Below are 16,152 nucleotides of genomic sequence, written 5' to 3' on the forward strand. Positions count from 1 at the left end.
GAAATGTGAGTTGATATTTATATAATTTCTCTCACCTTTTTTTACTGGCTCCGGTTCGGGAGTCTTCAACAGCAAGCGATTTCTGGATGTGGAACGTGATTTGGACGATTTGTTCGATGGTGTTGCACTGGGTGGACGAGATGCGCCTCCTTTGTCTCCCTTCGAAGTAGTTGATGTTGGTGTCTTGGCCGGTGAGCTGGGCGATCCGGGTCCGTTGCGCTCCTGAAATTGAATACACAAATTTGGTTGTTCAGAAATACGTTGGTATTTATCTACATATGTATGTATGCATGTATATATGTATATGCGATACGCCCAGTGCTGCGCGACAAATCCTGTTTACAATTAAAAAATTAGTGTCAGCTGTAATCACCAAATGCATTTTTTCACGCATTTCAAATTTAGCACAATTTTCTATATTATTTTTAAATATTTATTTGACTTTTTTTAATTTAATAAATTATGTGCGCTTCTTGTTCGATTGGTACTCTTTTTCGCCTTATTTCGTTACACTGCTTTTGTACACTTCGATATTTCGACTAATTTGAGCATTATGACTTCAAAGGACGAATGTGATTTTGCAGGAATTCTTTCACATTGTTTTATCGATTCAACTCGACGCAAAGTGTACCACTTTTGGTATTTTTAGTGTAAAGCTAGTTGAATAAAATACCATGCAAAGCAACAAAAAAGAAAAGAAAAAACTACAATACAAGCAAAAACAGAATAAATTCAATGAAATGCGCGAAAACATAAATAATATTCCCACACCCCTGGCACTTCAAGGCTGATTTTCGCGTCTGCGATGGGGCTTTCCAATTGGCATAGATAGTTCGGTCGACGTTAACACTCCTCAGCACATTTACGCCGTTTCGTTTCATTTCGCTCACATCAATAAACATTTGCTCTAAATTATACTTTATGAGTTTAGCTGATTTACTTGATTAGTTCTTTCGTTTTATTCATGCTCATACTTCTTTAATTTATTTTTGTCTCTTTACGAGCCGAAGTAAGTCTTTGCCATTAGTTGTGCTTTTATTTATTTTGACGAAAAGTTTCTTGACTCCGAATTCATGGTGAAGCCACACACTCATATCCTTACCATGTCAGTGGCAAGGTTCAAAAGTTTTGAGCCGCCTACCGTCTTACCATCAAATGTCTATCTACACACCACTTCGTATCACAAAAAGCAGCTGTTGGAATTTACACACCTGTTTAAGCGGCAGCGCTTTATCTATGTGTTGATAAGGCTTGAGTAATATTGTTAGCACAATATTGCACAATAAAATATGTATGTTTATCTTTTTTAGCAAATATGTAAATATGTTTATAAACTACTGCACGGCAGTAATACAATTTTTTAGTATGGCAATTTAGTTCTATCGCTGAGATCGCTCGTTCAGGACTGAGCTGTAAAAACTGGCTTCAGTAGAATTTTCAGCTACTGATTCTCAGACCAAAGCAGCAAGTCAGCTGCGTCAATGAGGGCAGGTCATCAAAGTGTATGCTTTACTTTCTACATACGCACCATATGTAGCCGCACAAACTTTTGCTATGTGTTGTATGTGGGCGGGTTCACTACTGAAGCGTGGCGCCATATCGGAGTTGCGCAACATCTTTCAAGAATCGTTCGAACTCATCACAACTATGCGCACAATGATCTTCAAACAGTTCAATTTCAAAGCGGATATAAGTAAAAACGTATGTATATGCGTGGGTCGTTTGGTTGTTAAGTCGCATATGGTAGTAGTAGATATCAGTCGCTTTTCATCAATTCAAACTTTTGTTTTAATTTTTTTTATTTTTCATTTTCACATTTTCGATGTTATTCCGCTTACCTTTTATGGTATTATTTAAAAAGGCAAAGAAATTAATTGAAAATCGTTAGTGTTTCCTGAGTTACGTTGCCCAGTAAGCACATGAAAGGTAAGAGGCTGTTTTCCACCACTTTATGATTTAGGTTTTAATAGATGACTACCCCGAGTGACTTAAGAATTTACAAGAAACTTTCTGATGGAATGCTGTCGCGGGTTACCCCATGTAGTTTTATTGTAGATTAAATACATCGAATTCAATTTCTTCATGCAGTTGTTGAACACAACTACAACTGTACGATCAAAACCTCCACCCATATACTTTAGTTGAACAATCACCATATTTGACTCTTTTAAGTCCGCACTAAAGACGCACTAATTAGTTCTGCAAATCAAAGATGGATTAGCGTTAACACCTGTCCAAGAGTATTATAAAATTGAGTATACTTCAAATTAGGACCTTAGTAGGGCCTCTAAAAGGACATTGTCTCAAAGGAAACCATGCAAGGAGATTAGGCGTTTACTCGCATGATTTCTGCCGTAGCTGCAGAAATGAGGAAGAGTTGGAAACAATTCAACACCTTTTTTGCACATGCCCACCAGCTCTAGTCAGAAGCAGGAATCGATATTTAAGATCCTACTTCTTAACGAATATAGATAGGTATCAACAACATTTTATGCTTTATAAAAAGCTCAGGATGGTGATATGGAAAGGAAAATGTAGCCCAGCCTCCGCGGCTCCCAACGGACCCATTTCGTGGTTTAAGTGGCATCGTTGTCTCTATGTGCGATGCGGCTGGCAAACCTAACCTAACCTAACTCCGCACCCCTTCTGAGTATTCAATGATGTAAAATCATCTTTTCGGCGACAGAGTTTCGAGCCCATGGAAAAGATGCGACGTTGGCCATGCGAAAATTTAAGATCATTTCAAAAACAGAGTTTAACAATTTTTTCAAGAGTTGGAGAATATTGTGGCAAATTTATTATTGACTGCTAATTAAACACCTTAATTATTGAAACTTATTATGAAAATGGTTGAACTTTAGGGGATTGATTATTTTGGTGGAAATAATCGTTTGAATGAGTCTCGACAATTCAAAGATTGATGAAAAATTGCAAGAAACTGATTCTGTCGAGGATAGAAAATGTAAAGTGAATAAACATAAATAAGTGAACAACGATTCCAAAGCTGAAACACAACATTCGAATCGAGATTGCTCAATCCGAGTCTTTGAAAACTTTAATTATCGTATGGCAGCCTGTAGCCATGCTTAAGGCAGACATTTAAATGATGTAATTTTTCATGAGGTTTGTTCAAAAAATAAGATGAATTTTTAAATTTCGCGGGCTACGTACATTCGACTTTCGATTATTATTGTATTATTTTTTTTATGTTGGTACTCGTCTTGAAGATATGTTCACAGTTTTAGCAATATATCATGTTTAGTTTATTTGTGAGGGACATTCTGCTTTTTAACGCATCTTTTGAAAGACCCTTTATTACCAAGCAGTTTTATTTATTTATATAGAACTGTGGTCAGAGCTGATTGGCTGAAATAGCGAATAACAAAATCGAGTTAAAGAAAATAACCGAAAAGAATCGATTCAGTATAATAATAATAACAATACACCCAAAGATTGCCCTTCTCCTACGCAACCCACACGAAAGGCACAGATCGCATGACACACAGATTATGTTTGTTTAGCGCTAGTCAAAGAAAGCCAGAAATTAAGTTAAGTGTCTAGACGTAAAACTGTTCAGCTACAGAAAAAAATCTTCAGCTGAATAAAATGTAATATTAGAGGCAGGATACAATAATTTTTACAAATTAGTCTTACTTCTCCTTCTATTCCACCATGCTAGCTATCGAACAGAAATCGTGATTCGTATTTTTTGTGGTACCAATTTATATAAAAAAAAAACAACTTTTTGGCGTTGGAAAAAATAAAACAAAGCAAAGCCACATGTATCAGTTGAAAAATTTTAATATGAAACAATAAAAATATTAAATTATATAATATTTTAAATTTTCTTTGTAACAAGGCTTAAAAACAGATCACTCTCTCAATCACCATCGGAAGTAACTCTTATTGTTTTTTAAGGTTCACCAGGGGAGTGACGTTAAACCTGCCTAGAGTCAGTGCATCAGTGCACCACAGCTAGTTAAATAGAAATTTTTTCTACTATAGTAAAACTAACTTAGCCGCGAAAAACTTACCGATATCTGATCAATTAGTGACATATGAGCTATATCTCAGAGACTACCGACCTCGAATATCTTATATAGGGTTTTTCAGTAAGAGCGTTTCAACTTTTGAACTTTTTTGAATAAAACACAAACGGTTTGACTTTTTTAACTATTTTTTTTTTATTATCGAGTTTGAACATATACATTTAAGTATGAAATTCGATTTCTTTTGCATGACCACCGCGTGCACGTTTTACGAAGTCCAATCGTTGAACCCAATTTTCGACCACTCTTTTGCATAAATCGGCCGAAATTCCAGCAATTTCGCGTTCAATATTGGCTCTGAGCTCACAAATCGTCGCCGGCTTGTTACTGTAGACCAATGACTTCACATAACCCCAAAGAAAATAGTATAGAGGCGTCAAATCACAAGAGCGCGGCGGCCGCTCGACCGGTCCATTTCTGGAAATAATGCGCTCATCGAACTTACTCTTCAACAAATCAATTGTAGCGTGTGCTGTGTGGCTTGTGGCCCCGTCCTGTTGAAACCACATGTCGTCTAAGTCCATACCATTCAATTGCGGCTAAAAATAATCGTTTATTATGTCGCGGTATCGATTTCCATTCACAGTAACGTGGCGATCGTTCTCGTCAACGAAAAAATATGGGCCAATTACGCCGCCGGCATGTAAACCGCACCAAACAGTGATTTTTTCGGGATGCAACGGTGCCTCATGAATCACGTGTGGATTGCTTTCTGCCCAGTAACGCATATTTTCCTTGTTGACAAAGCCATTGAGCCAAAAGTGAGCTTCCTCACTGAAGATGATTTTTTGGAAAAAATCTGGATTAAAGTAGCAGCAACAGAACGATTATTTTCATAAAAAATTTGCACGATTTGCAATCGTTGCTCAAGTGTGTAGCGTTCCATGATGAAATGTATACTAATGAAGTTCACAAATGATAAGCGAAAAATAAAAAATATTGAAGCGCACCTATTGAATAACCCTATAGTTTGGTTGTTGGGTATATTAAACTTGTTTGCTTCTTTGCTATACCTATTTGGTTTTTAGTAATAATTTGTAAAATGTTGAATTGTTATAGGAATGCTACAAAACAAGACATACTGCACTCTTAGAAGTATGTTTTAAATGAAAATTAAAAATTATGCGATGGATAAACATAATTTCTCTTATATCATCTTTCTTATATCTCTGGTTAAAAAATGTGAACTTTTGATAAAAATTTCTTGATTTTTTTTAATTTGCACAAAGTTGGAAAATTGGATCTACATATATGCATTCTGCAACAGAATTAACTACATAAAAACTTATTAAAATTAAATAACAAACAAGTAAACTATCAAAACTTGTTCTCTCAAAGACAAGTCGGAAGAAAAAACAATGCTAGAAATCTGAATCTTTAAGGAAAGGTGCTGACTACAATACAACAAATCAAAACCATTTAATTATAATTTAAACTTATACAGAAAGCAGAAAATCCAAATGCAAAAGTGAAAGACTAATAAAAGTTGGAAAAACTTTATGACCGACTCTTGCGAGACTCTGTTGGATACATCGAGATGTATGATGGAATCTATATCAAAACAGACTCCAGAAAATTACCAGGTCTGCTTTACTACATAAATAGAAAGTTGGTACTGTGGATGGGTCTATATTATGCATACATAAAAATAGAAAAAAATTAGGAGAAGATTCTAATTTCCTAATTTCTATTTATTTATTGTTCAAGAATAGTGGTTATATTCCATGCTCTCTGAGATGTTGTTAACCGCTGAAGAGAACAGTGACGAACTAATCAACGTCAGGGTCCCACCCGAATGTGCTCAAAAGGGTGTTCTTTCTCCGCTGTTGTGGTGCTTGGTCGCAGACTCTCTACTAGCAGAGATGCAGGAACTCGGTTTTCATGCCCAAGCATATACGGACGATGTCTGTGCGCTAACATGGGATAAATTCCTAAAAAGGCTGTGCACGAAAGTCTTTCCGATAAAGTCAAATATCTAGGAGTAATCTTGGATAAGAAGCTGACTTGGAAAACACACGTTTCACTGAAGGTGAATCGCGCATTACGGATTTTTCAGCAATGCCGCAGAGCCTTTGGTGAAACCTGGGGTCTGAAACCTGTTGTGGTCCTTTGGATATACATAGCACTTATCAGACCAATCATCACTTACGCCCCTGTGGTCTGGTGGCGACGGACCATGGTTAAGTCCACATTTCGGGAACTATACAGGCTGCAAAGGAGTGTATGTTTATGCATTACGGGTGTCATGAGTACAACCTTCGGCGATGCTCTAAATGCTATGCTTGATTTGCTCCCCTTGGATCTTAAGATACAACAGGAAGCAATAAAAGCAATGTGTACACTCCATAAATATGGTTTCTGAAGACGGAACTTCGGAACACGAAGAAGTCTTTAAGATCCTATCTGAGCAGTTTTTGGTATCTAAAGACGACCTAATACCAGTAGTTTTATTTGGAAGGAAATTTGATGTCAGCAATCCAGAATGCATTCAGGAAGGTTTGGCGGTTATTTTATTTACCGATGGGTCCAAGAATGAAATAGGGTCAGAAGCCGGATGGTATCTACTTAAACGATAGTAATAAGTATCACTTTGCTATGGGTGAAATGGCAACTGTTTTCCAAAGGGAAATTTTTGCCATCCTGAAAGTAGCCGAATGGATAATTGGGAGGAGATGGAACGGGAAACAGATTTGAGTCTTTAGTGACAGTAAGGCTACACTGAACACCCTGGAGAATGATTGTTCATGAATGTAACAAGAAGCTTAATTCTGTCGCAAGACAGAACAGGCTTGTATTTATACATATGGGTTTCAGGACACTCCAGTGTTCAACCGTGGATCAGCGGTTTCCCCATTGGGGCCTAATCCAATAATTGGAATCAGTTCCGCAGGAATCATGAATTAGATTAGCGATTATGTATGCAATTTACATAAAGAGCGATGATCCGATCTATAACGCTGCAGAACTGCAAAGTGTTTTATAACAAGTCCGAACAGAAAACTGTCAAACTTTTTACTTAAACTTGGAAGGAAAGACGTTCGGTTGATGGTCGGTATTATTAAAAGACACAACCCATGGGGTCAGCATATGACCACCATTGGAATTTACATTCAATTTATTTACACGACGGAAACTATGTCGGCCGAAGTTTACAAAAATGAGTACCTTAATTGCCACTACCTTATACCATCCTATAAAAAGCACAATATTTCAGGAATATTTTCGCCTCGATTTGGCTACTGTGCATTACATCCTTTTCATTTTGGCGTTTTTGAAAAAGAAATACGTCAGTTATGTAGCAAAATACGAGAACCCGCCAAACGCTCCAGAATTGAATCCAATATATTAGACCGATATTGGGCTATTGGGAAACAAAATCAAGGGATAGGCAAGATGCTGGTAATCTTAAAGAGTTCAAAAAAGAACAGTCTCAAAGCAAGCGGTACGATCACAAAATGGCGTGTGCAAAACTTTGTGAGAGTGATAAAACGAGATTTTGGCAGAATCCAACTAGGATTTATAAAACTGGGTACTTTATTAGCAAAACAAAGTGTGAAATTTTTCATTGAAAACATAACAGGTTCTTTAGAGTACATTGAAAAATACTGAATTATGACTCAAAGGAATAAGGCCATTTACAATTTCTTTCACATTTTTTCCAGAATGTCTACAAAAAAGAATATGGACCTCTACATGCAACAGTACAGCCCTCGTAATATTAAAACAAGGATTAATAAAAAATATACATATATACATAATACAAAAATTTTAGAAGTAAAATAAAGATTTCCATCACTCAAAATATTTCTTTTTACTTAGTACAATAAAAAATTTATTCAAAAACAAATTTGTGATGCATTAATTTTGCATCACCTTATATAATTCCTTCATATCTTGTCTGTAGGTATTCTGACTCCTAGGCCCATATATTCAATATGGAAGGCCCCTTTTTATGATACCTTTGAACAAACGAGCGCTTCCTGATTCAACAACATTCTGGAATGGAATGGAATTGTGGGTGGCCGGAAAATTTATTCCAAGCACTCGGGCGATATTGCCCTTTGCACCTAAGATCAAGTGATGCATAGGTTATAAAGGATGGGGAGGGATAGGAATTTATTACTCTTCAGCAAACTTTCCAGCTTTATCAGGAATCTTAGCAGTTTGTCAAGGAAAAAGAAAGTCGTCAATTCTCAATACATCTGATACTTTGTTAGGCCCTTTTAGGAAACACTTTGTTGTTTTGCAGATGTTGGTACTACACCAATGGTTCTCATGAAAGCCTTGATATAACCTACTGCTACCGCTATATTTGGCTATATTTGGCTTCGATCCAATTTAACACTCTAAGGAACCACGGAATTTTAGTTGCCTCAAACCTCAAAGTATCTCGGCATCCACATGAGTTTAAGTTCATTCCATCAAAGTTTAGCCTCAACTTACATATCTTCAGTTTTGGAGCCGTCGGTGTGTGAAGTTCTTACCGAATTTAACAAGCGATTATCTAAATCTCTAAAATATTATATTAGCTTGCAAAAAAACTAACGACATATTTTCTTCCAAAGAAATTCTAAGTATCAGTTTATCAACAGCAGTGGGTCTTGCTCTGACAACCTTGAAAACCTAAGAAACTCCAATTTTAAATGTGTTTAAATATCGTCGTTATTGTACTTATTTAATTGCACATTGGGTTAAACTCAAATTAATAATTTTTTAACTAACCAAACATATTTCTTGATAATTACGTTAACAGAATTTGGTCGTACTAGCTGATATTTCTATAAAAATACCAATACGACAACGGAAGCGTGTTTGTGCTCATAAATTCACTCACCTTCTCCTGAGTTGACTCATCAACGCCACTGTCATTGTCACCTTCTGCAATGAAATGGAAGCGTTATTATTTATTGAATTAATAGAGTGAGAAAACGAAATAAAAATTAGTTTCAATACTTGCAAAATTCCATCACAAAGAAAATTTCATATCCAATAAATAATTCTACAATAATATATAAACATAAACGTGCAAAAGAACATAGCCAAATACGGTTATTAAACTATGTCTTATTCTTACTGGGAACACCACTTTTCTGCTTCTTCTCATTCCCTTCGCCACTGCGCAATATTTCATGTATGTCCGACAATGCTTTCACGCCATTCGCATTCACCTCAGCTATAGACGGGAGCGTCTCGCCCATACCAAATGCGTCTTTGAACGAATCCGTTTTATCTACCGTCAGCGCTGGTCCCATAGGATCTTCGTTTACACCCAATGTTTTGCGCGGTGTTATCGCTTGACCCATTACCACATCGTCGTCATCTTCGTTGTAATTCGAACCAGCTGAAGGTGGACGTGGTGGTAACTGTTGTTGTACTTGTTGTGGGGGCGATTGTTGACGTTGTTGCTGATGCGGCTGCTGTTGGTGTTGCAACTGCTGCGGCTGCGGCTGCTGCTGCGGCTGTAGAAGTTGTTGCTGTTGTTGGTAAGGTGGACGTTGCGGTGGTTGTGCGCCCACTTGCGGAGCGCCAGGTGGACGTACAAATGGCGGGCGCGCAGGAGCATTACCAGGATAGGGATTTTGTGGACGATTACCTGGCATTTGTTGACCCGGTGTTGTGGCAGACCATGGATATGCACCAGGTGGACGCGGTTGGCCTTGCCCTGGTGGGCTCATTGGACCACCATTTCCGACAAACGGACGCATTTGCACATTTTGTAATGGTGGCGGCGGAGGACGCTGCCCGCCACCTGGACCACCTGGACCCATCAGTAGATTTCCTCTGCTGTCTGTGTTACGCAAAGGTGGGGGCATTGGTCTTGGCGGAGGACCGCCGGGCACTCCGCCCATATTCATAGGAGCGCGTGGTGGCCCGGCCATCGGACGAGGCGGCGGCATGCCTGCACTGGGAAATGGAGGGCGGGGTCCAGTGACGGTTGGTCGCATCTGCTTAGTCATGATTATAATTGATTTTAGTTGGAGACAAGAAAAATTACATATTAACAAACCTACATATCATTAGCCTACTGTACTTATATTGTATATGTTTATATGAAAAAAGTTACGATTATGTTCCCAACCAACGAAAACCAAATGTGTCTTGCTATGAAATCGTGTAAGACACCTGGTTTATTCCAGCCCAGATAACGCGGTATGTCGCTGTATAGAAATTTTTGGGTTTATTTGTAAATATTTATGCGCAAGTAAAAATATGAAAAAATGTATAGCTTTCTATGTATTTACTCTACTTGCTGAATTTGTTTATATTTTAATGGTATCGTATTTCGTGATTTTGTTCAGTGACATTCCGGAAAAGAGTAGCAGATTTGACCTAAATAATGAAATTCAGTTGTAATCAGAGCTGAACGAAAGGCTACAAATCGCTTATTGATTCAACAAATTCTGACTTTTATATTCCCGCATAGCTACATACATACATATGTATGTAAAAGTAAACGAATATTGTCGTTATTTGTTGAATATGAAATGTATTGCCCAAAATACAAATTAGAATATATTTGCAATACCGCAAGTCCTAGTGTTTGATGACAAAAGTGATTGTAAGTAGCATTTCTCTAAACCCTATGCCAACGCAAATCAACGTCTGCTAAAACAAGATTTTTACTTGTACAATAATAAATGTCTTCAATATTTCTTCAGCTGCTTGTAACATAGTAGGGTACTTTATTGCCTAATTTGAATAACAGATTTCTATATCAATAGCAACTCTCGGTGCAAAGTATCCATTTTGGCTTTCTTATGATTTATGTGCATAAATCTAGTAATTTATGAATTTTAAATGAGATTCATATAAATATATGCATATACAGTCTGTCTAAAAGTACGTTCACATATGCATTAATTACCAATAAATCCACCAAATTAATCTACCCGTTCACATATGGCAGTTTACGTGCAAAATTGACAATCAACTGTCAAGACTGCTTTGAAAGGGTTTCCTTTATAGAAATTGATTTGGTGGAATATTTTGGAGTTTTTGGTTTGTTTTATTATTATTAGCGATATGAAGAAAGGACAAGGAGAAGGAATAGCTAATTTATTTGCGGAATTGGCTGCTAATAATAAACAGTTGGAGGAAATCCGTACACGACGTTTACTTAGGTTTATAATCTCAGATTTTGGGAGAGAAATTTTGTATGGGAAATCTCGCTTTTTAACGGATTAGGCACGAATAGGATAGCACGAAAAAGTAGATCATCTACTTATATGTGAACGTATTATAATATAAGCGTGGCCAGCAAAATTCAAACCTAGACTTTCGTTACAAAAAACATGTAAGTGCTGCTAAATGTAATGCATATTTTTTCGCAAAACACGTTATGCATTTTGCAAAAAACTGAGAAAACGTGCGAAACTCATTTTGAGAACTAAAATTCCGGAGCACATTGAAAAAACCGCTGCTCTCATTAGTCTTCTCTTCTTGATTGGCGGGATAACCGCTTTCGCGATTTTGGCCGAGTTTAACAAAGCGCGCTGACAAGGTAAAGTACCTAGGACTTATCCTTGACAGAGGTCTTACGTGGAAGCCAAACATTGAGGAGAGAATTAGGAAGGCAACAGTCGCCTTGTATGGTTGCAGGGGCGCTATCGGAAAACGATGGGGTCTCTCGCCTAAAGTCACTTTTTGGCTTTATAGCATGATTATAAAACCAATCTTGCTATACGGAGTCCTTGTCTTGTGGAACTCGGTAGAAAGGATGGTATCAGTTAAGAAGCTGGAGAGGGTACAAAGGTCTGCCCTCATTGGAATCAGTGGCGTTGCACGCGCCGTAATCAGACTAAGGTGTTCGGGCCATAAGCTAGACTTAAGTTACGGGCACTCTAGCATTCTTAAAAATATTGAGTTCATCCCCATGATACTGGATCACTGTACACCCATGCTAGGTCCGGGTGGACCGTTTTTTACTCATATCCCCTCAAGGGAGGAGTGGGCGGTGTGCAACATTTGGTGGCTAGGCATGACAAACATGTTCAGGAGAGTTTTCTGTAAGGAGCTTCCCATCAAACTTAGATTCAGGCTACCGGACCACAGTAGTGTTTTCCAAGTGGAGGTATCCGCAATTAAGGAAGCAATGGATTGGTTGCTTACCTCGGTAATTACCGTTAAGGAAGTAAATATTTACTCCGATAGCCAAGCGGCAATTAGGGCCTTGGGCTCGTTGTTTGTGCGTTCGAGATTGGTGGGGAATGTCTGGCTTCTCTCTCGATTGCATCCGAGTACTTCGACATCAGGCTCATTTGGGTTCCCGGTCACAGCGGCATAGAGGGTCGATGAGCTGGCTAGACAGGGAACTTTGGAGACGGTTTCGTCGCGAAATGAGAGGATTGGGGTTCCCTTAAGAACCTGTGGTCTGCTCCTGGAAAGATGGGTCTCGAGTTAACTCAGCGAGCGCTGGGCTAGTGCGCAAACGTGCAAGGCCGAGAGATCCTTCTAAACACAGGTAGATCGGGGACGCTCAAGGGAACTCCTAAGGCTAACAAAGCCCCAGCTCTTAAATTTGGTGGGTATCCTTACCGGGCATTGTCCGTTAGGTGTCCATGCGATTTGTGATTGCCTCAAGTCCGTTCTGCAGAAGCTGTCTTGATTACGAGGTGGAATCATCTCAACACCTTCTTCGCAGCTGTCCTGCTCTCGTCTGGCAAAGATTTAGACACCTGGGCTCTCATTTTCTCGCTACGCCGGCGGATATAGCGTGTCTAAATATCACCAATTTCGTGAAGTTCATCAGTAGCTTGTTGCGGCTAATTACGAACGCAAATCGGAAACCGTCGGCGCCGTCGTAAAATGCATGGCCATCATCGTCGCTAATCCCAAGGCTCCTTTTTCCTTCCCTTCTCCCTTCTCCTCTCCCCTGTATGGTATCACAACGGACGAATTTTAAATATTCGTCCGAGTGTGCCCTAAGCTAGGGCATCCATTTAACCTAACTTAACCGGTCGTTTCTTTCTCGTGCTAACCGGCGCCAGTTGGACACACCAAATGAAGCTAAGTCCTTCTCCAAAATAGGGGAGTACTGCTTCGAATACTCTTGCTCTCATTATAACACATTGAAAAAAGACTTTCATGGGCTAAGACAAATTCAAAACTGAATTGGACAAACGTAATATTCACTGATAAATCTTCCTTTCGGGCGAATAGTTGCATACGTCAGTCCTGGTGTAACACTTATAATCGACAACTTCAACGAACTTTTAATCATGCAGTTAAAGTTTATGTTTGGTTGTTCAGTTGTGATGAAGTAAATCTACCAAAAGGCCGATAGCTGCGAAGACGTTTTAAACAACTAGCCAAGGTCGGATTTTACAAGAAGACAGCAAACCCAAGTATAGAAGCTGAAGGTGTGTAGAGTGGAAACAGCCAAATGCAATTGAAATGTCATGGCAAATTCGGCTGATTTGGAGCCGATTATAGCTAATAATCATGGTTAAACTTTTTTTTTTAATATTTTGCTTTTAATAAATATTATCAATTGAATTCGTCAAATAGTTTCTAAGTTATGGCGGTCACGCTTCTATTATACCGACTGTAATTATTCGATTTCGACAGTTATTGTAGCGAATCATCTCGCCTGCGCTGTTTAGTTACCATTCTATTTGCCTGGCACATATCGGCAACTCTCAAACGACTTATGGAATGGTAAGTTTAAAGCGTGCACTGTGTGCATATAGTATTAACACAATAATAATGTACATGCCCATATTTACTAAAAATATTTTCTACTAAACCTTTCATTAATTTTCCATCTTCAGGGATTTTGATAAATACCATCGACTTAACTATCGACGCCACTTTCCAATACATATTTGTTAGGGGGGATGGATATCAACTCTCAAGAAAGCTCCAGATCAGGTGGCTGAGGTTTTTAAAAAAACTCTTATATGTGTGGGAGCTAGTGAATAGCGAAAAAGATGTGTTCACTTGTACAGCTCGACCCAAAAAGAACGAGACCAAAAATTATTTCCTCTATTAGCTTAACAGTACAAAGCGAAAGAATGAGAAGTTAAAAGCAAATGAAAAGTCACACATGGTTGCATTTATAAAATATTAAGAATGATTAAAAGTATATGAACAAATTAAAGGATAATTATTAAGAATGTAATAAACTTAATCTAGTTGTGGTGTCCCCACATATGTATATCCAAAGTGGATGAATCCTAAGCGAAGAAGTAGTAGCAGGGTTGGTGACTCTATTTAGCGATAGCGAAAAATTGCTTTGACCACACTCCAATACTTAGCCAGGACCCAAAGTAAAAGAGACAGTTCAGAAAGTCCTCTATATAGTCACCTGTAAAATGGTAAAACAGTTTTCTATAATTACAAATCAATAAAAAAATAAATTAAACTCTTGCAAAAAAAAAGAGTGAAGTCCAAGGTGAAGTCCAAAATAAACATGATTGAGCTAAAATAGAAATGACAGGGGCTTTATTCTGACAACTTCGAGTTTATTTATTCAAAATAGTCCCCCCTGGTCTTGATACACTGTTTTGCGCGATCTAAAAGCTTTTCGAAAGAGTGTTTCAGGTCATTGACCGGAATCTGGAATGACCTTCAGGATGTCAGTACAACCCTTTGGGATGGCCTCTACGGACGCAAAACGTTTTCCTTCCATGGCCAAATGCAATTTTCTGAATAGAATTTTCCGGTAGAAGTCACAGGGAGCCATATCAGGCGAATGCGGTGAGTGATTGATGGTTAAAATGCGATTTCTAGTCAAAAAATCAGTCACAAGAGTAGATCGATGAGATCGTGCATTATCATGCAATAAGCGCTAGCTTCCTCCTTCGCGGTATTGAGGGCGAATTCGACGAATGCAATGCAACAAACTCTTCAAAACGCCAATATAGAAAATTACATTGGCGGTTTGGCCCATTGGCACGAACTCCTTGTGGACAATTCCCTTGGAATTGTAAAACCAAATGAGCATCGACTTGATTTTTGACTTCTCCGAACGCGATTTCTTGGGTGGTGGCTCGTCGGGGGGCCTTCCATCGGCTCTTTAACGCTTAGTTTCAGGTTAATGTTGGAAACACCAGGTTTCATCACCAGTTACAATGTTGTAAAGGAAGTTCTCGTTTTTTCTCGCCTTTTTGATGAGGTCTTTCGAATGTTAAATTCTGTGCAATTTTTGCTGCTCAGTTAACTTGTGCAGAATGAAACGTGCTCAGACCTTTCGTAAGCCCAAGTGATCAGTTAAAATGCTATAAATCGATATTTTGGAGATATTCAACCCCGTTTCCATGAATTTTAACGATGGTTTCGGTTCATTTTTGATAAATTTATGAACAATTTCGATTGAGTTTTCGGTGATTACTGATTTTGAGCGGCCTGTATGTTCATTGTCATTTATGTCCTCACAACCATCTCCGAAACGTGTAAAAACTCATGAACTCTGTCACGAGATACTCAATTATTACCATACACTTTTTCATTAATTCAAATGCTTCGGTAAACCCTTTATTGATTTTAAAACAAAATTTGATATTAGCTCCTTGTTCGAAACTCATTTTTGTACCGATGACACAAATATATTGACACTTTAGACGCCATAACTTCGCTTCCACTGAACCGAATGTCACCAAAGCTTTCACTGGAAGTCAGCTAGGGATGTAACTTCCAACGCACTAACTCATTAAAAAGATGGTGGCACCAAAACCATTTGTATGACGCCAGTCCTGTTTATTTGGACTTCACCTTGTATTGCCAATACTGAGGTTTTTTTATTTGTTTATTTGTTTAGTACATGTTTATAACTTCCCTCGGAATTTTTATTCATGATTTTCCTTCTATCTAGAGAAAAGTCTGGGGGATCCGGGGGAATTTCTATTCAGAACCAGGCTGTGTAAATATACCTATTTGACTCCAAATATTAACAGCCAGTCAAAATTAAATTTTACTAAAATGTGCGTTTGTACTATATTAAGAACGGACTGCACGGACTGGCATAAGCCTAATACTGAATTTGATGAAAGAATTGCAGGTGCTACTGCGAAACATCAAGACCACTTTGTTAGGATTTGCGTAATTACCAGGATAGCGGTCCCAAGCACTCCCCAGTCGTTGGAAAGCCTTTTCACAATTACGC

General features: G+C 38.3%; 1 protein-coding gene across 12 annotated transcripts in view; it reads right to left on the minus strand.

Moving 5' to 3' along the window:
* LOC129252887 (microtubule-associated protein tau) overlaps positions 1-16,152 on the minus strand; it is a 98,590-nt gene that overhangs the window by 22,948 nt on the left and 59,490 nt on the right. For all 12 annotated transcript variants that reach the window (XR_008583679.1, XM_054891027.1, XM_054891030.1 and 9 more), the window contains exons 3-4: positions 8,884-8,927; positions 36-222 (exon numbers count right to left, since the gene is read on the minus strand). Coding sequence is in view for 11 of the 12 variants with exons in the window: in XM_054891027.1 (XP_054747002.1) it covers positions 36-222; positions 8,884-8,927 (231 nt within the window). In the remaining variant the exon portion in view is untranslated. The remainder of the gene's footprint in view (positions 1-35; positions 223-8,883; positions 8,928-16,152) is intronic.

This window comes from Anastrepha obliqua, chromosome 1, assembly GCF_027943255.1.
Source record: "Anastrepha obliqua isolate idAnaObli1 chromosome 1, idAnaObli1_1.0, whole genome shotgun sequence".
NCBI lineage: Eukaryota > Metazoa > Arthropoda > Insecta > Diptera > Tephritidae > Anastrepha > Anastrepha obliqua.